The sequence below is a fragment of the Hyaena hyaena genome, unplaced genomic scaffold (assembly GCF_003009895.1).
Source record: "Hyaena hyaena isolate Hyena2069 unplaced genomic scaffold, ASM300989v1 scaffold_469, whole genome shotgun sequence".
Classification (NCBI taxonomy): Eukaryota; Metazoa; Chordata; class Mammalia; order Carnivora; family Hyaenidae; genus Hyaena; species Hyaena hyaena.
Genome location: NW_024081103.1, coordinates 1,026,929 through 1,045,998, shown reverse-complemented (window position 1 = coordinate 1,045,998; position 19,070 = coordinate 1,026,929). Strand labels below are relative to the sequence as shown.

At 48.5% G+C, this 19,070-nt stretch overlaps 1 protein-coding gene across 1 annotated transcript in view; it reads right to left on the bottom strand.

Annotated features, from left to right (window-relative positions):
• Positions 1-10,489, bottom strand: part of SCD5 (stearoyl-CoA desaturase 5) — a 156,346-nt gene extending 145,857 nt beyond the window's left edge. Inside the window, exon 1 of the mRNA XM_039253993.1 lies at positions 9,971-10,489. Coding sequence (XP_039109924.1) covers positions 9,971-10,202 — 232 coding nt within the window. The 5' untranslated portion in view covers positions 10,203-10,489. The remainder of the gene's footprint in view (positions 1-9,970) is intronic.
• Between the last annotated feature and the right edge of the window lie 8,581 nt (positions 10,490-19,070).

Sequence of the window (19,070 nt, the reverse complement as noted above, 5' to 3'; positions counted from 1 at the left end):
TTTGAGAGAAAGACAGTGGATGCAGGGAGGGGCAGACAGAGAGGGAGAGAGAGAGAATTCCAAGCAGGCTCTGCACTGCCAGGACAGAGCCAAATGTAGGACTTGAACCCACGAACCGTGAGATCATGACCTGAGCCAAAATCAAGAGTCGGACACTTAACCAACTGAGCCACCCAGGCGCCCCTGGAAAATGAACCATTTTTAAAGTTAAAGGATAAAACCTTATCTTCCGTTAGAAAGAAAGGCAACACAGTGATTAAACCCACTCATTTACTCCTTCATCCACTCACGCGACACTGATATGTTGAGCAGAGGCCGTGTGCCAGGCCCTGGGGAGGCAGGGGTGTCAAGGAGGAACGCAGAGCCTCACGGAAAAGGCAGACTTTTACAACTCAGTGGAATGACAGCAGGACTGGAGAAAAGTGCGGGGGGTGGGAAGCAGAGGGGAGAGAGTAGGCTATGATATGAAGCCAGAGCCTTCCCAGGGGATGGAGGTGACATCAGAGAGGAAAAGTCAAGACAGAGAGTGAAGGACGTCCCTGGGGTAGAGGTGTCGGCTGTCCAAGCAGCCAAGCCGTCTTCTTCCCTTGAGCAGGGCCTGGGTGTTGTTTGCCTCTTAACCCCCACTCCTTCTACCTCTACCATATGCGGCTTGGTGGCCAACTCTGAGTAATCCTTTGCCAAGGACTGGCTTAACAAGGGACTTGGGATACAATCCTACAAGTGAGACTTGATGTGACATCAGTTGTGAGGTGCCCAGGAAAATCTCTCTGTTGAGACGTCAGGAAGGGGCATCCACCTTCTTCTTCTGTGGGACCCTGTGGTAACTCCCTGTGCTGCCTGGCACTCTGGCAGCCATCCGGTAACCACGAGGAAAACTAAATTCGACACGGCCACCATGGCAGAAACAAAACCTGCCCTTTGACTGGGGCGCCTGGGTGGCTCCGTCACTTGGGCATCCAACTTCGGCTCAGGTCATGACCTCGTGGTTCGTGGGTTCGAGCCCTGCATCGGGCTCTGTGCTGTCGGCTCAGAGCCTAGAACCAGCTTTGGATCTGTGTCTCCCTCTCTCTCTGCCCCTCACTGATTAAAAAAAAAATTGTTTGTTTTTGAGAGACAGAGAGAGACAGAACGGGAGGGGCTGAAAGAGAGGGAGACACAGTGCCCTACCTCAGAAGTACCCCACCTCAAGATTCATTATCAGTTGAAATTAGAAATTTTCCTTATCATTTAAGCCACTTAAAGCTGAGTGTTGTGCTGTGGCCAAAAGCATCCTGACTGATCAGGTTTATTTCATAATTTTGTGGAAGGCAGCCCTCCCCCGAGGCCTCCTCACCTTTACCAGTTCATCTGTTAAATAGACAACCTGAATTCCCAAGGGCCGTGCACAGAGCCTTCCTGTTATTTTTCCCCAGCTCTATTCATGAAAATAAAACTAATTTTCTAGCCCATGAATTAAACATTGCTGCTGCCGGCTGAAAGATTTTAGCAACAGCCTTTTGTTGGCAAGAGAAGCAGGATCCTGACATGTTCTAAAATAAGCTACAAGGAGGCAGAAGGGTGGGAGGGGAGGCCGAAGGGAGGAGGCCATTAAAAGGAAGAAGGAAGAGCTGGTAAATCCCACTCATGTCCGGCTCCTCTGAACTCAGCCTGTGGCTGGACTGAAGCGGGTGCTTCTCTGACTGCAGCCTGCAGGTGACTCACCTGGACATCTTATTAAGAGGCACGTCCTGGATGTATGTCTAGGATGAGATCTGTCTTTCCTGTTTTGAGAGTGGGGATGCAAGTGAGAGAGGGGCGGGGAAAGAGAGAGAGACAGAGACAGAGAGAGAGAGAGAGAGAGAATCCCGCGAGGGGCAGGAGATGGTGGGGAGCAGCAGAGCTCACCCAAACTCACAAACTGTGAGATCATGACCTGAGCCGAAGTCAGATGCTTAACCAACTGAGCCACCTAGGCGTCCTGAATGACTTTATTTCTAACAAGCCCCCAGGCGACGCTGCCGCTGGCCCACAGAGCCCTCTCTCTATCCTAGTAAGCTGGGAAGCGGGGAGCAGGATGTCCGTGCTGGAAGGAGGCCTAACCACACCTGAAATGAGGGCTAGGAAGAACCAGCCGTTTAAACTCGGCTTCAAGGGAGAAAGTGAGGCAAGGACAACCCCCTGCCCACATGCACCTTCCAGAAACAAGGAAGAATAGAGACCGGGGGAATGGGGTAGGGGACAGCACTCTGGGTCTGGTTTGCCTGTACTCTTACACTCTTAGGCGCTTTAGTAAACGAGTCTCAGAACCTCAAGCCTGTGAGATCAGATGCCCCACCGAGATGTTATTCCTCGGCTCCCCTCAGCTCCAGACAGCCTGAAGGCCACGCTGTGCCCCACGGCCCACCTGCCTCCGTGGTTGCCCCAGGGTCTTTCCTGGAACACTGCAGACTCACTCACCCCACCAGCAAGCGTCTGGCCTGAACATTTCACTCCAGATGATTCGATCGTAGCAGGAATTATTGGTGCGTGTGATGGCTGAGAGGAGAAGGTGAGAGTCCGGTAGGGGCTGAAGGGCAGCCTCGCCACAGCCCGATCTTGCTGGTCCCCAGGGAATCTTCCTCGCCCTGCATCTGGCCCCTGACAGCCTCCAGCCTCACTGGACCATCAGGTCTTTGAACGGCCTGCTCTGTCTCTCTCCCCTCCCCTCAATGCCACCTCACCCAAACCCCTCCACCAGCCAGCCCCAGCCAGGGCCTCCTGCCAGGCTCAGTGCAGCCACCGTCTCCTGAGGGAGCCTCCCCAGCCCCCCCCCCCCCAAGGCCGGCGCTCTCTAATGCTGCCTTGGCGTTATGGCCGCCACACCTGACAGTCTCTCCAACTGGCCTCTAAGTGCCATGAAGTCAGGGATGGAGCCAGCACCTGGCAGGTAATGGGTCAACTGTAGACTCTGTCCAACAAGGGAATTAAACAATGGTTTTTAGCCCAGCTGTGCATCAGAAATATCTGAATGGGTAAAGAGGAGAGGGGAGGGGAGGGGAGGGAAGGGGAGGGGAGAGGAAGAAGCCAGGGCATCACTCCTAGCGATTCCAATTCAGTAGGTCTGGGCGAGGGCTGACCGAGGCTTCCAACAATTGCAAAGAACCCCCAAGTGATTCTGACATGCAGCCTGTTTTGACAATCACTGGAACGGAAAAAATGAATGAATTTGTGGATGGATGAGTACGTGACTGCATGTGCAACTGTGAGGACCTCTCTCGCAGCCACTCACACACACAGTGAACAAAGGGGGCATTTCTGAGGGGGCACAGCTGGTCTCTGTTGTGGGGCCACCACCCCATTGCCCTGCGAAATAAAATCAGAGGCGACCTTGACCTCAGGACCGGGGCTTTCTGACAATGAAGGCACTAGAACAAGGCCCAGCCTCCAAAGGGTGAGCTAAACAGCGGGAAGGAGAGAAGGGCCTGGAAGGGAACGCTGGCCCAGGCACAGGGCTAGCATTTCCTCTGTGCTGCTTCCAGGCCAAGTGCATTTTTTTCTTTTTTTGCAGGTTATTTTTTTAACTGCAGCATAGTTAATATACAGCATTATATTAGTTCCAGGTGTACAATACAGTGATTCAACATCCTTTTAAAATTTTTAATGTTCATTTATTTTTGAGGGGGGGAGGGGCAGAGAGAGAGAGAAGGGGACAGAGGATCCAAAGCAGGCTCCAGGCTCCAAGCTGTCAGCACAGAGCCCAACGTGGAGCTTGAACCTACAAACTGTGAGATCATGACCTGAACCAACGTCGGACGCTTAACTGACTGAGCCACCCAGGTGCCCTTGATTCAGCGCTTTCATACATCATCCTGTGCTCATCACAGGTCAGGCCAAGTTCTTTACTGTATTGCTTCATCTCACTCCAGGTGGAATACTATTGTCCTATTAATTAACTTCATTGTGCACCTGGGGACACTAAGGTTCCAGAAGGTGAGTCATCTGCCCAAGGCTGAACTTGGGGGGCTTTTTTTTAAAGTTTATTTATTTTGAGGGGCAGTAGGGGCAGAGAGAGAGAGATGGGAAGAGAGAATCCAAAGCAGGCTTTACACTTTTACCACAGAGCCCAACGCAGGACTTAAATCCACAAACTGTGAGACCATGACATGAGCAGAAGCCAAGAGTCAGACACTCAACGACTGAGCCACCCAGGTGCCCCCAGGGTCTGTCTAGGTTTTGATCCCAGACCGTCACTCCAAAGCCTGTACTCTTAACCTCAGGGCTAAGAAACCATACATGACACAGTGGGAAAAGGTAGACTAAATGCCAGAAACTACAGAATGTCAAAATAAATACTCAGTGAGAATAATGTCACCCAGAAGCATCACTGTGTTTTGCAAAATCCTAACCATGGCTATGCTATCTTTTTATAAATCTATCAATGGCTTTTCCATTCAGTTATTATAATTTTATATCATACACAAAATCTGATACGGCAAGAACAAAAATGTTACAGCAAGGTCATGATGGAACATTTGGATTTAAAGGCTGTATCTTGGGGCGCCTGGGTGGCTTAGTGGGTTAAGTGTACGACGTTGGCTCAAGTCATGATCTCATGGTTTGTGAGTTCGAGCCCCACGTCAGGCTCTGTGCTGACAGCTCAGAGCCTGGAGCCTGCTTTGGATTCTGTGTCCCCCTCTCTCTGCTCCTCCCCTCCTTTCACTTGTGCTCTTTCTCTCTCTCAAAAATAAATAAGCATTTTAAAAATTTAATAAATAAACAAACAAAGGCTGTGCCTTATATTTGAGCCATAAGTGCTCCAAGTCCCAGACAGACGATGAAGCCAGTGCAGGTTTCATGACACAGGCCCCCTTCGTGGGAGGTAATACCAGGAGGTAGCACTGAGTGTCAACTCTCTGGCAGGCACTTTCATATGTGCCCTAGTCCTTAAAAACAACTTTCAGCTCAGTATTACCGCCTCCCCCCCCGCCCCCGCGCCGTTCACAGATGAGGCTCACAAACTGGAAGGGGACATATATGAGGCTGATCTAGGTGCCGTACATGGATTCCAGCGCTGGTTTCTCCTCTGTGGCACTCTTTCTCATTTCCAGATCACAGTAGAGTCTGCAGTGACCTTGACCAGTTTTAGAAAAAACTGAGTTAATAATGTTAACCTCAAACCTATATTTATACTTGTCGGGACTATTAAGCCAGCAAAAGCAGACTCTCTTCTCTCCGGTCTTGCTGCACTCCAGCCTTGGGTATGGCTCTTAGCACTTGCCCATTTATTAAAAATGCAAGAGCTGCAACAATGGGCTGGGAATTACAGATTTAAAAGGCAGATTCATTTTTGTTTTTCGGTTTTTTAGTAGTTTATTTGAGCATTAAAGTTTTTTTTTGAACATGACTCAAGAAAACAGGGATGGAAGGGGAGGAAAAAAAACAGCAACAAGTCAAAACTGAGACCCTATGAGATTTAGACATGATTGGGCTGTGCTCAAAAGACCCTAAAGAAAACACCAAGGACCAAGTGAGTTGTCAGCTAAACAAAAAGATTCTTATCTACAAAATAGTGACCTTTTGGAGGAAAATAGGAGGAAGATAGAATCAAAGAGAATGGAATGGGAGAAGCAGGAAAGACTAAGAAGGATGTGTTTGTTTCTCTTTGGGAATTTTGAGAAAGAACATTTGTTTCCAAAGCCAAAGCACTCTTTTCCATACAACAGAGGTGACAAAGCCAAGTTCTGTGCCAGCTTTGCAGAAGACATTGTGCTGCAAATGTAGGAGGGCCTTTCCCCTTCTACTAAAGAAAAACAGCCAAAATCAGACCCAATAATAATGACAGCCAATAATTACTGAACACTAACCAAGAGCCAGGCACCATGCTGTAATGTATATGCCTCTCTGATAGGCAGCGCACTCAGGAAACTGCAAGAGGTATTAATATACCCATTTTACAGGTGAGAAAACTGAAGTTTAGAGATGTTAATGTGTCCAAGGCCATGTAGCTGGTAAGAAGGAGAGCAGGGATTCTTGCTCAGATATGTCTCTCTCCTGAGCCACACTCCCCCTAGAAAACATGGAGGCAAGGCAGCAGTCTGAAGTCACGCCTTCTTGGGGCTCCTTGACTACTGTAGGGACTTGATAGAAAAACAAGCACAACCCAACAAAGACATCAAGATGATCCCAAGTCGTGGAGTCAGGTTACTCAAGGCCTGACAGAAGACAGCTGTCCCTGGGCAACTCTCAGAACTGCACAGAATTTGATTGGTGGACCAGCGCTCTCCAAACCCCAGCCTCTTCCAAGGCTTCCCGGAGTGTTTGTTAATCCCTGCCCCCTCCCAGCTTCCTCCCCATAGGCTATTCCCCACTTCCATGAGTCTGGAAGCTTCAGCAAGGGCACCAGGGAATCAAGTGTAGCCTCAAAAGGATGCAGGAAGGGAGCACGGCTCATTACTGCTCACATCCTCGTACTTCAACTGAAGTTGTCCAGAGAGGATAAAAAAGCCATGATGTCACCATGGGACACATTTAGGGGACTCAGATGACACTTAGAGAGAAACCAGAAAAGTCTCTGACATTTCTGAAAACCAACAGCAGAATGCCCGGAGACAGGCAAAGCCAAAGCTCACTGGAAAGGAGCCCGGGACCTTAATACCATGACTACTTCCACTTGCTCCTCTGTCTCACTCATCTTGGGATTCAGGGCATGGACTAACTGCGCCTTTGGCCAAAAACTCTCAAAGCAGGCACTTTGGTGAGTTCAAGCCTGCAGGTGAAGATTTTTCTCCAAATCCAGTTGGAGTTTGTGTTCTGTCCTTGAAACTCATTAACTCATCCCTCAGGACCTGTGGGCATCAAGAGCATTCTGTTCTGATAGGCGGCGCACTCAGGAAACTACAAGGAGAAGAAGGGAAACAGCTTGCTCCGGCCCCAAGGGGTGTCATAAAAAGGTAGGGGGTAGGCAGCCGAGGAGGTTGGGCAGGATAACTGGATGGATGCTTCATGGAGGGCGTGACATTCTACTGCTCCACAAATCACGCTGCACCCCTAACACACAGTCTCTGCTGTGTGCATTGCATCGATGCCTCCTGTTTCCAGGGCAACCTCACCTGGGTGAAGGGTGGTGAGCAATGGATGGGCTAAGCCAATTTCCTTGACAACTTAAGTCCCTGAAGCGAATGAGCAGCCCATTAGTGCATGAACTCAGTCCTAAAGCTGGACAGAGCCAGCGGCAGAGGTGGGTGAAACAGGGTATCCAGTGGGGGAAATTTGTGGCTCAAGACCCCAGGGCTTTCACTGAAAATAACTCTATATACCCCAGTGATCAGCACAATAAATCTTAGCTCATCTCTGTCTTTCTTCTCTCACAAAATGTCCATCAGATAAGATTCATTTGTTTAGAATGTTTCTAAGTCAAAATTTTGGACTTTGAAACTATAACAGCCACTACTATCTACTCTTTTTTTTTTCCTTTTCTTTCTCTCTCCCTCCCTCATCCTTCTCTCTCTCTCCCTCCCTCCCTCTTTCTTCTTTCCTTCCTCTCTCTTTTCCTCCCTCTCTCTCCCTCCTTTCCTCTCTCCGTCCCTCCCTTCCTTCCTTCCTCTTCCTAGTAATGCAATGAAGCACAGGTAGGGATAGAATCAAGATTCAGAGAACGGAGCTAATGAAAGGTATCTAAGGCAGAAGACAATGAAGGAAGGCACAAGAATGGGGTTGGCAATATCACCCACAAAGGGAAACCAGATTCCTGCAGTGTGTTGGCTTTTCCCGTGAAGCTGAAGGAGTTTGGGGCTAAGGGAGGTTTCCTCCGGTCAAGGTCTTTCAGAAACAAAGATTCTGTCTTCACTACAGAGAAGAGCCCAGAGAAGGCAGAATTGACTTGGCAAGCCTGGAGAGGAGGCCCCGTCCGTGTGGCCCCTGGCAGAGTGCCAGGGTCAGCAGGGCTTGGGCACGGTAGGGAGTGGGGGCCGTGTGCCCTGTGGAGCCCCAGGCATGTAAGGAAATGCTTTAAGTGCTCACTTCTCTCTGAGCTCTCTCTGACCCTGCAGCTATTAAGACAAAGCTTTAACTCCCTGGAGGTAGGTGGGCTCTGAAGTTCAATGGCACAGTCTCATCCCTGGAAAGGGAGGGAGGAGCTCCACAGAGGCTCTGCGGCTATAAGGGCTTTGGACAGCAGTGGGGGGGGGGGGGGTATATTCATGAAGCAATGGCTGAGCATCTTACAATCTAGCCATCTGGAGATAAGGAAGGAGATAAGGAATGAAGATCGAGAATTAAACCAATACATAATCACAAAGATGATGGTGAAAAGGACACAGAATTGAGGAGGTGCAGGGCGCCTGCGTGGCACCGTTGGTTAAGCAGCCAACTCCTGACTTCAGCTCAGGTCATGATCTCATCGGTGTGAGATCTAGCCCCCTGCCTGGCTGAGCATGGAGCCTGCTTGTGATTCTCTCTCTCTCCCTCTGTCTCTCTGTCTCTCTCTCTCTGACCCTCTCCTGCTTGCTCACTCTCTCTCTCTCTGTCTCAAAATAAGGAAAGAAAGAATTAAGGAGGTGCACTGACTGGAGGAGGCATGAGCTGGAGGTTGCCAAGGGCTTTTAGGGGGCTTCAAAAGGCTTCATGGAGTATCTGCCTGGCTCAGTTGGTGGAGCAAATGACTCTTGATCCTGGTAGTGAGTTTGAGCACCTGCACTAGGCATGGAGCTTACTCGAAGGGGGAGAAAAGGCTACGTGGATTCCCAAAGACTCCCCCCCTCACCATCCCTCTCTCAGTCACACTCCCTAAGAGTCATAGCTTTCTAGATGGGTTTGTTTCCAACAGGCGCTGTAAGGTTTCAAGGGAAGGCTTGCAACCAGAGTAGCCCTTTATCAACCTAGGCATCTGAAGCAGGCACTATACCAAATAAGCTTTGCAGAAAGAAGTCTTATTTTCTTCCTTCCTTTTCCCCTCTGGAAAAAAAAGTAGGTTGTGTTTCTCCTGCCTCTGATCCTTGGAGATGCCCGAAACAGGAGCTGAAAGGGCTTCTTGGATTCCCTCCTCAAGTTCTCAGTCCCGGATACCAGTGCCTGCGCCTTCTGTCCCGGCTACTGCCCCTGAGGTGACCAGCCAAACCTTCCTGGGGCCAGGAGTGTCTGCGAGGTGGTTCAGAGGCCAGCGACTTGAGTCGTGTAGGGCAGGCACCGAGTCCCAGGGCCCAGGAGACTAGGGTGTGGGTGGGTGCCCTGGTCCACTCTCGGGTTCTCTCCCCTACCAATAACGATGGGGGTGCTAGGAAGGGGGGGAGGTGGGAGAGCCACAGGTGCGCCGATACACCCGCACCGGCCAGCGGAGGACAGGGCCTGGAAGAGGCTCTGTGCTGGCGGCAGAGAGAACTCGCGGAGGGCTCGGTTTGCTCGCCAGAAAACTTCTGGGACCGTGTAAGTGCAAGTGGACACGGCAGATCACGGAGGGGGCAGGGACAGGGGCCTTGCGGGGACAGGAGGGGCACTGGTTCCTTCCATCCCGTGCGCGAAACTCGAGACTGTTCCTGTGCCGGGACTCGCCACCTTCCTCCACTCCCTTTTTCATCCTTAACTCGGCCCCAAGGTCCGCGGCCCGAGGAAGGGACTGAAAAAAAAGGCCCCAGGGACCCGCACGGACGATCCACCATCCCGCCCGTCTTCCCTCTCCGGACGCCTGGGTCCGCGAGTGCCCAGCGCGTCCCTGCGCCCAGCGACGCAGCGGCAGGACCCCGGGCTCCTCCCGCTCTCCAGCCCGGCGTCGGCAAAGGCGCCTACTCACTCCAGACAGCGGGGGAGGCAGAAGTTGCAAAAACCTGGACTGAAATACCAGCCGGCCCCCAGGGGCCGACCACCGCAGGGCAAGGGGCCGGGCGCGTGGGGGGTGCGAGCTGAGCGAGGAGAGGGCGCTCCGCCCCGCCGGCCGCTGAGCCGCAGCCGGCCACTCCGCGCGCCCCGGTGGCGTCGCCACGGTGCCCGGGGCACAGGGGGCGCCGGCGGGACTTACCCCAGAGCAGAGTAAGCGGCTTGGCTTTGGGGATAAGTGCCAGGGAGTACACGGCCCCCAGGTGGAGCAGGCTCATCAGGACGACGTTCCTCCAAACGACGATCAGCCGCTGCCCGCGCTCGCCCAGTCTCGGGGGGTCACCGCCGCCCTCCGAGACCTCGATCCGCGCACAGATCTCCTCCTTGGCGTTGCGGAAGGGGACCTGCCTCCCGTCGGCGGCCGGGCCCGGCATGGCTGGGGAGGGGTGGGCGCCCGAGGCTGCGGCAGCGGCAGCGGCAGCGGCAGCGGCAGCGCTCGGCCGGCTCCGAGCTCTCCGGTGGGGGCGGGGGCTTCTGCCTTTTGGGGGTGGGGAGGGGTGGTCTCTGCACTCCCGTCCCCGCCTTCCCGGCTTCTCGGCTTCCTGCGCTCTTCTTCGGGCGTTCAGCGGGGACGGAGGATGCCAGTCTGCGCGCCCGGCATCTGTTGCTGGCGAATCGCCGCTGCGGCTGCAGGGGCCGAACTCCGCTGCGAGGAAGAGGAGGCGAGCGCAGGGGGCGGGAGGGGGCGCGGAGTGGGGGGAGGGCGGGTGGCGCGGGAGCGGGAGGGAGCCCTCGGAGGGAGTCGGGGAAGAAAGACCTGCATAGCTACAGCCAATCAGGACGGCTCGTGGGGCTCTTAAAGAGGAAGGCGCCCTCCCAGCCTCCGCTGCCCCCGGCTCCCCGGAGCCCGACCGGCGCGCGCGCGGCCGGCGCTCTGCCCCTCCGCCCGAGCGTGGTGGCGTGTGGCTCCCCGGACGCGGAGCCTGCAGCGCGGCTCGCGGCACTTTTGTCGTTTTTTTGTGCTTCTACAGTTCCAAAAAATACCTTTCCCTTTTGAAAAGACCTTTTTTTAAAAAAAAATTTTTTTTGAAGCCACAGTCTACTAGTACTGGCGAATTTAAAATACTTGCCTGGGGTCGCAACACAGGTTAAGCCCATATCCGAGATGAGAATCAAAAGTGCACGCGTCTGCGGGTTCGACTGGCTCCGTGGGCCAGTGGAGGGATGGAGGCAACTGCTCAGCTTTTAATTAGACAGCCGCAGCCAGACACACAGTAGGTACTCAATTAGTGCCTTTTAGATGACACATGATTTAGTAGCCAGCAGTGTCCTGCCCACCGCGCAGCCATCCGCCGCGCGGCTGTGCTTATGGCTAATTCTGGGCTAACCAGCGCACTTCCGGACTGTCTCCTCAGTCCCCAGCTGATGGAACAATACTGTAAGGTCAGCACCGTTTTGAACGGGGCTTTAGAAAAATCACCAGAGCGTTCCAAGGAAAATTACCCCATGAAAAATTTGTGTTTGTTCATTCCTCTCTCGCAGTCAATTCAGAGCTGTTCAGAGGGATCCCCAATTGCACAGAAATGCTGACGGGGTGAGCTGGTCGTGTCCCAAGCAGGTGTGACTGCACCTATAGTAGCGGAAGAAAAAGCGCTCAGGGCTGGAAATCAAGGGCTCTGAGTTCTAGTTCTATGTCAGTGTGACCCAGCTTGGCTTTCCAGACACAGATTTTCTTTCCCGGGAAACAGAACTAATGTTTACTCTTTCTTCCAGCTTGCAAATTCTATGAACGTCAGTTTGAAGGAGTACCATTATGTTGACAAATAAGGCTGATTTTTGGGTTACCCATTGTTAGGAATCCTTTCCAAGATTCCCGGAGAGGGAAAAAAAAAAATTACGAAGAACTGACTGCATGAAAGGGCCATACACTAGCATCTTGTTAGCAGACCTGAGCCAGTCCAATCAGCCAGATTAAACTAACGTCGGCTTTAAAACTGTATATGGCGTGGAATTAGGACCACTGAGGCAGTGTTACGTGGTGCTTCAGATGGAGCTGACACTATAGAATGAAAGGAAATTTGCCTGGGGACTGGATAAATGTTGACACTATATAATGACTAGTGAGATAATAGTATATGAAACTAGAGGGTATAGATTTCATTAGCCTGTTCAACCTGGGCTTTATAATGAACCACTTTTTCTTCACATGTGCCTTCTCCTCCCCACTCCCGGGAGACCGTATACTCCCTGCAGGTCTCTAATTCAGACCGTCCTGTCTCTCAGGGATGGACTAGGATTTTGGCTTGGTCAAAAATCTCTGGGTTATTGTAATGATTCACCACACACGCTCTAACCATTCAGTCGTTTGTTTGAGATTTATTGGGCACCTGCTATGTGCCGGGACTAGTGGACGCTGGAGATACAAGGATGAATAAGTTATGGTCCCTCTCTGCTCTAAAGGAGCTCCTCATCTACGGGGGAAGACAGAGCCAACAAATGTAACCTCTTGGCTATGACCTTGAAAGGGCAGGAAGGTCCAGTCCATTATCAGGAAGAAAAAAAAAATTTACACCAAGCATACACAAGAGTCCGGGGGAGGCAGGGGGTTGAGTTATTTACTCAACCCCTGGGTACATTATCTATTAGATAAACTACTCTATCTTGAATCCGTCCTGAACAGACATCTTCCTCTCTTCCCTCCAAAGGCTCAGACTGGGTTGGGCCACTCCTTTCAGCAGGGTGGACTCAGGATGGAGAAGGGGATGTTTGTGTGTGTTGGCCGGAGGGGCAAGTGCTCTTGAGGTCTTTCGGATCCTACCTGCGAAAGGACAACTGAAGAAAAATGGTTCCTCCCAATCTAATTTCAGAGTGAAATCTCTACAGATATAAGATACTCTCTTGCTAATAACGACTGTCCCCTGTAGCATATTATGTCATCAGGGTTACTGTCTCTTTTCTTAGCTTCTGGTCAAGACCCCAGATGTGGATGAGTGTTCATTTCACCCCTTCATGAGGGCAAATGGGATAGGAACCTTTATCCTGTCAAACAAATAATTACCAAACAATGTGGTAATAGCCCCAATAGTGATATATAGAAGATAAAGCGGAGGCACAAAGGAAGGAATAGGTAGGGGAGAGGAGGAAGGGTGATATCTTGAGTAAGGATTTTTTAACTTAGATTTTTGAAGTTTTTTTAAATTGTGGTAAAATACACGTAAATCCCACCATTTTTAAATGTTCAATTCAGTAGTGTTAAATATATAATAAAATAAATGTATACATCTCCAGACCTTTTTCAACTTTGCAAAACTGAAAGTCTATGCACATGAAATGACAATTCCCCATTTCTTCCTCTCCCTAGCCTAGCAATCACCATTATAATTTGTGTTTCTATGAGTCTGACTACTCTAGATGCCACATATGAGTGGAATCATACAGTGTTTGTCTTTTCGTGTGATCGGCTTATTTCACTTAGCACAATGTCTTCAAGGTTCGTGTTGTAACATGTGTCAGAATTTCCTTCCTTTTCAAGGCCAGATAATACTCCGTTGTATGCATTTAACGACATTTTGCTTATCCATTCATCTGTGATGGGCACTTGGGTTGCTTCCACCTTTTGGCCATTGTGAATAATGCTACTATGAACATAGGTGTACAACTATTTCTTTGAGACTCTGCTTTCAATGCTTTTGGATATATATCTAGAAGTAGTATTGGTGGATTTAATGGTAATTTTATTTTCAATTTTGGGGGGAACTCATTATTGTTTCCCATAGCAGCAGCACCATTTACACTCCCACCAACAGGGTGCAAGAGTTTCCATTTCTCCACATCCTAACGCTTGTTATTTTTGTTGGGTTTATTTTGTTTTTTGGATTTTTTTGTTTGTTTGTTTTAGATTACAGCCATTATCCTAATGGATTTGAGCTGATATATCATTGTAGTTTTGATTTGCATTTCCCTAATAGTCTTGTTGAGCGTCTTTTCATGGGCTTGTTGGCCATTTGTATGTCATCTTTGGAGAAGCATCTATTCTAGTCCTTTGCCCATTTTTTAATCGGGTTTTTTGTTGTCGTTGTTCAGTTATAGGAGTCCTTTATATACTCTGGATATTAACCCCTTATTAATAAATGGTTTGCAAATATTTTCTCCCATTCTGTAGGTTGCCTTTTCACTTTTGATTGTGTCCTTTGATGCATAGAAATTTAAATTTTGACATAGTCCAATTTAGCCATTTTTACTTTTGTTACCTGTGCTCTTGGTATTGTATCTAAGAAATCATTGCCAAACCCAATGTCATGAAGCTTTTCCCCCATTTTCTTCAAAGAATTTTTTAGTAACTTCGTACATTTAGGTCTCTGATCCATTTGAAGTTAATTTTTGTTTCTAGTGTAAGATACGGGTTCAACTTCATTCTTTTGCTGTAGATATTCAGCTTTCCAAACACCATGTGTTGAAGAGATTCTCCTTTCCTTTCCCTGAATGGTCTTGGCACCCTTATGGGAAAGCATTTGACCATACACTCGAGGGTTTATTTCTGGACTCTATTTTATTCTACTGGTCTGCATGTGTGTCTTTATGCCAGTACCACATTGTTTTGATTACTATAGCTTTATGATACATTTTGAAATCAAGAAGTATAAGACTTCTAACTTTTTTCTTCTTTTTCAAGATTCTTTTGGCCATTTTGGATCGGTTGAGATTTCATATGAATTTAGGGTAGATTTTTCTATTTCTGCAAAAAATTCCACTGGGATTTTGATAGAGATTGCAATGTATCTGAAGATCACTTTGGTTACTATTGACCCCTTAACAGTATTAAGTCTCTAATCCAAAAACACCGGATGCCTTTCTATGTGTCTTCTTTAATTTCTCTCAGCAATATTTTGTAGCTTTCAGTGTACAGGTCTTTTGCCTCCTTAGTTAATTTTGCCAAGGAAGGATTTTCAAGGAGTGCTGTCTAATAGAAATATAATGTACACCGCAAACTCCAGCCACATGTATAAACTTAAATTTTCTAGTAGCCACAATAAAAAAAAGTGGAAAAAATAAATTTTAATAGTTTATTTAATCCCATCTATCCAAAATACTATCTTTTCAATGTCTAGTCAATATAAAATTATTAAGACTTTACACTTTTTCCCACACTGTACCTTCAAAATCCATTGTTCATAATTATGGCAGAGCACTTTTTTTTTTTTTTACAAATAGTTTATTGTCAAATTGGTTTCCATATAACACCCAGTGCTCATCCCCACAAGTGCCCTCCTCCATGCCCATCTTCCCCCTTACCCCCCACATCCATCAGTCCTCAGTTTGTTCTCAGCATTCAAGAGTCTCTCATGGTTTGCCTCTCTCCCTTTCCCCCACCACTTCCCCCCTTCTCCTCCCCCATGGTCCTCAGTTAAGTTCCTCCTAATCCTCCTATACGTGCAAACATATGATATTTGTCCTTCTCTGCCTGACTTATTTCGCTCAGCATAACACCCTCAAGGTCCATCCATGTTGCTACACATGGCCAGATTTCATTGCTTCTCACTGCCATGTAGTATTCCATCGTATAGATAAACCACATGGAATACTACATGGCAATGAGAAACAATGGCAGAGCACATCTTAATTCAGGTGACCACATATCAAGAGTTTAATAGCCACATGTGGCTCCTGGCTACCATGTCAGAGAGCACAGTTTTGAAGGATGAGTAGTTTACTAGATAAAAAAATGGCGGAGGACATTCCAGGCACAGAAAATGGTGCAAGTGAAAGCTTTTGATTTGGCATTTAGGGACATGTCTGGAATATGTGAAGTGAAAGAAGGGAAACAGTAGGAGATGAAGTTGAAATGTCGTGCAGTGGGCGGCACATGAAGATAGGTGGGTTTCATGAATGTCATGCAGAAAGAGCTATGCAGTAGGCGAGGGGAGACATGGGAAGGCTTTATGCATAATAAAGTGATCGAATTTGTATTACAGAAAGACCACTCCAGAAGGGGTGTGGGGAATGATGTGATTGGGGGTAGAGAGAGACATAAGACTGAAGGCAAGTGGGCCACTTACAGCACTATTTTAAGAGTCTGGTCAAGTGATGATGAGGGTCTGAAGTAAAGCAAAGGCACAGATTCTGGAGAAGAAGTAATGGAGAGGAGGGATAAATGCAAAGCAACTAAAATAGAAGAACCAGCAGGACTTCATGCTTGATTGAACAGGAAGAGGAGGAATAAAAAATATTGATTCTTTTTGGCTCTCTGGACTTGGTATTCAAGGGAAAGGCAGTGTCACTTATTGAGATATTCAATCCATGCTTGTGAGCATTTTTGTAAAATGGGGATAATAATACCTACTTTATGGTATTCTTATGGCAGCTAAAGTTTAGAACAGTCTGGCAGGTAGTAAGGAACCCATAAAAATTAGTCATAATCATCACCATAATCATCCTAATCATTTTTTTGAGAGTGGGATTGAAGAAGCAGGAGCAAGTTTAAAAAAAGAAAAAAAAAAAGGTCCTGTGTTGTCAGACATCCAAATAGAACTGTGCAGTAGGTTGTTGACTAGATAGGCCTGGAGCCCAGCAAAGATGTGAGCTGGAGAGGACATCATGGTCCTAGTTCAATAGAGTAAAATCTGGCAGCGGAAGCAGTTGGCCTGGGGAGGTAGGAAGGACTCTAGGGAACCGCTGTTCATGAGACTGGCAAAGAGAGGGAAGCCCGTGGCACAGACTGAGAAGATGGACGAGGTAAGAGAATCAGCAAAAGGTGGGAGAGGATTCACAACATCGACTGTTACAGAGAAGCTGCTAAGGAGGGAGAATGAGGAGCCCACGACATACAAAGGTCATGGCTGACCTTTGCCGAGGCCTTTTCAGTGAGTTAGGGGAAAACACCTTACACGGAAGTTTAATGAGGAAGAGGAGACAAGCATAGCATATATATGGAAATCAATTTTTCAAGAAGCTTGAAGTGAAGGATGGAGGACAAAGCTGAGTGTGTGTCTGAGTGTTCAGATAAGAAGGATTTGAGCACACTTGTTGGCTAATGGAAAGATAGTGAAAGGTCAAAGGTCAAAACCATGAGGAAGGGGATGCTTGATGGAGCTAGTTTCCTAAGGTTGGGGAGAGGATTAGGCAGGATGGGATGGAATGATCAGAAGGTTGAACTTTGAGCAGAGGCACAGCTTGTTCTTGGAGACTGAAAGGAAATGAGGATGAGGGCAAATAGAGATTTTAGAGTCAGTAAAGTAAAGGAGGGGGCCTTGACAGCCTGTTTCTTCTTTTTTTTTTTAAATTTATTTTTATTAAAAAAATTTTTTTAATGTTTTATTTATTTCTGAGAGAGACAGCACGAGCAGGGGAGAGTCAGAGAGAGGAGGAGACACAGAATCCAAAACAGGCTCCAGGTTCTGAACTGGCTGTCAGCACAGAGCCGGACACAGGGCTCGAACCCACCAACCGTGAGATCATGACCTGAGCCGAAGTCCGCCTCCCAACCGACCGAGCCACCCAGGCGCCTCAACAGCCTGTTTCTTCTGAAGGAAAAGGTCAGATATCTGCTGGGTAAGCAGAGTGGGAATTTGGTAGAGAGCTGCAGAAAGGTGATGAAGGCTTCCAAGAGCTGTTGAGCAGAACGAAAGAGGAAGCTGACCAAGAAATGCTTAAAAGGTTATGGAGCCAATTTAAGGGCCCAACTAGAGTGGATGCTCCAAGCTTAAACTGGCATCATGATGTCTGCACAAGAACGGTTATACAGCCTCACTTAGCAGTCTGATGGAATATCCAAATTGAAGTAGGGATGGGGATTTAAAAGAACCTTTTTTTAATGTTTGTTTATTTTTGAGAGAGTGTGGGCAGGGAAGAGGCAGAGCCCCCTCCCTGCCCCAGCCCTCTCCCAGCCCCACCCCATGCAGGGCTCGAACTCCTGCACAGTGAGATTATGACCTGAGCCGAAGTTGTACACTTAACCGACTGAGCTACCCAAGCGCCCTAGGGGTGGGGTTTTGATGGGAGGACAGGAGAGCCAGGTAACTGAGGTACTGCTGGTGAAAGAGAAGTTTGTGTGGAGTTCAGGCTGGAGAAGCGAGAAGGAAATGTGCTCAGAAGGAGGATAAGAACTCATATGTAGTAGAGGAATCAAAGGCACCAAGGTTTTGAAAAAAGTTGAAGAGCTGATTTCTGTTTGTCAGGGAGTGAAAACAAAGAAAGTAATGGGCACTGTGCTCCAAGAGTGGGATTTGGGACTTAAGACCTAGAGTGGTAGAAGAGTTCCCAATGATCAGTTCCAAGGTGAGGCCATGGGATTATAGTGGAGGTGGCTGTCCCTGGAATGAGCAGGTCAAAGGTAGACTGGTGCTGAGGAGGTCGAGCTTTCCTGGACAGGACCTTCACAGGAGTTTGAAATCACACAGGGTGGCTGTCCAGATTTAGCTGAAGATTATGAATCAGGTGCTCGAGTGGTCTGGGGGAGGCTCCCTAAATGAGGACAAGTAACAGCTCTCAACTGTCAACGAACACTTCCAAGATTCTGTGGGTACTTCATTATCTTTTAATCACCTAGAGAGATGGACTCGATGCAGTTATGAAATCTACTTGACCCGGAAGCCAGGGTGTGTTTGAGGGTCTGAGACTGGGAAAAAAAGCATAAATAACTGCACGGGTTGGAGGGATTCAGACCTTCAAAGAGCAAATTCTAGCCCTCCCCCCCCCCCCAGGGAAATAACTCTGCTTTATAAGAGGTAATCATGTAAGGCAACTCTCGTGGCCCAAGGAAGGGAGCCCTGCATTTCTTGTGGGATTAAAGGAGGGGGGTGAGGCTTCTCTTGGATGAGAGGTGTGGACAACAATTCCAAATGTAAACAATCTTTGTGCACCTAGAGGTGAGGAAACCACTCCAGGCTTTAGATGAGAATAATCTCACGGGGCATAAAGTTGGCAAATTTGCCTCCCAGATGACCAGAAGATTGGCTTTGGGATATAGCAACACCATGGGCTTAGTAGAAAATTAGTCTTCTCAGCTTCCTCCAGTCACAGAAGGGTTGGCTTCCCTTTTCTGTATTAAATGGATTGGAAAATTTCCTCATTGAGATTTTATAGCAGAGGATGCGGGGGGACCCGTTCCTATAAAATGAATGATTCTACTGCTTTGGATATGAAGGGAATGAGGGGTTTTCTTTTAACAAAAAGCCCTGCCTTATTTCTTAAGATCCTTCCCATATTTCCTGACCACTCACAGAGTGCTACAATTTGGCAGCAGGAACCTTGGCAGGGGAGATGGCTGGATTTGAAGGCGTTTACTTCCTAATTCTTAGAGAAAA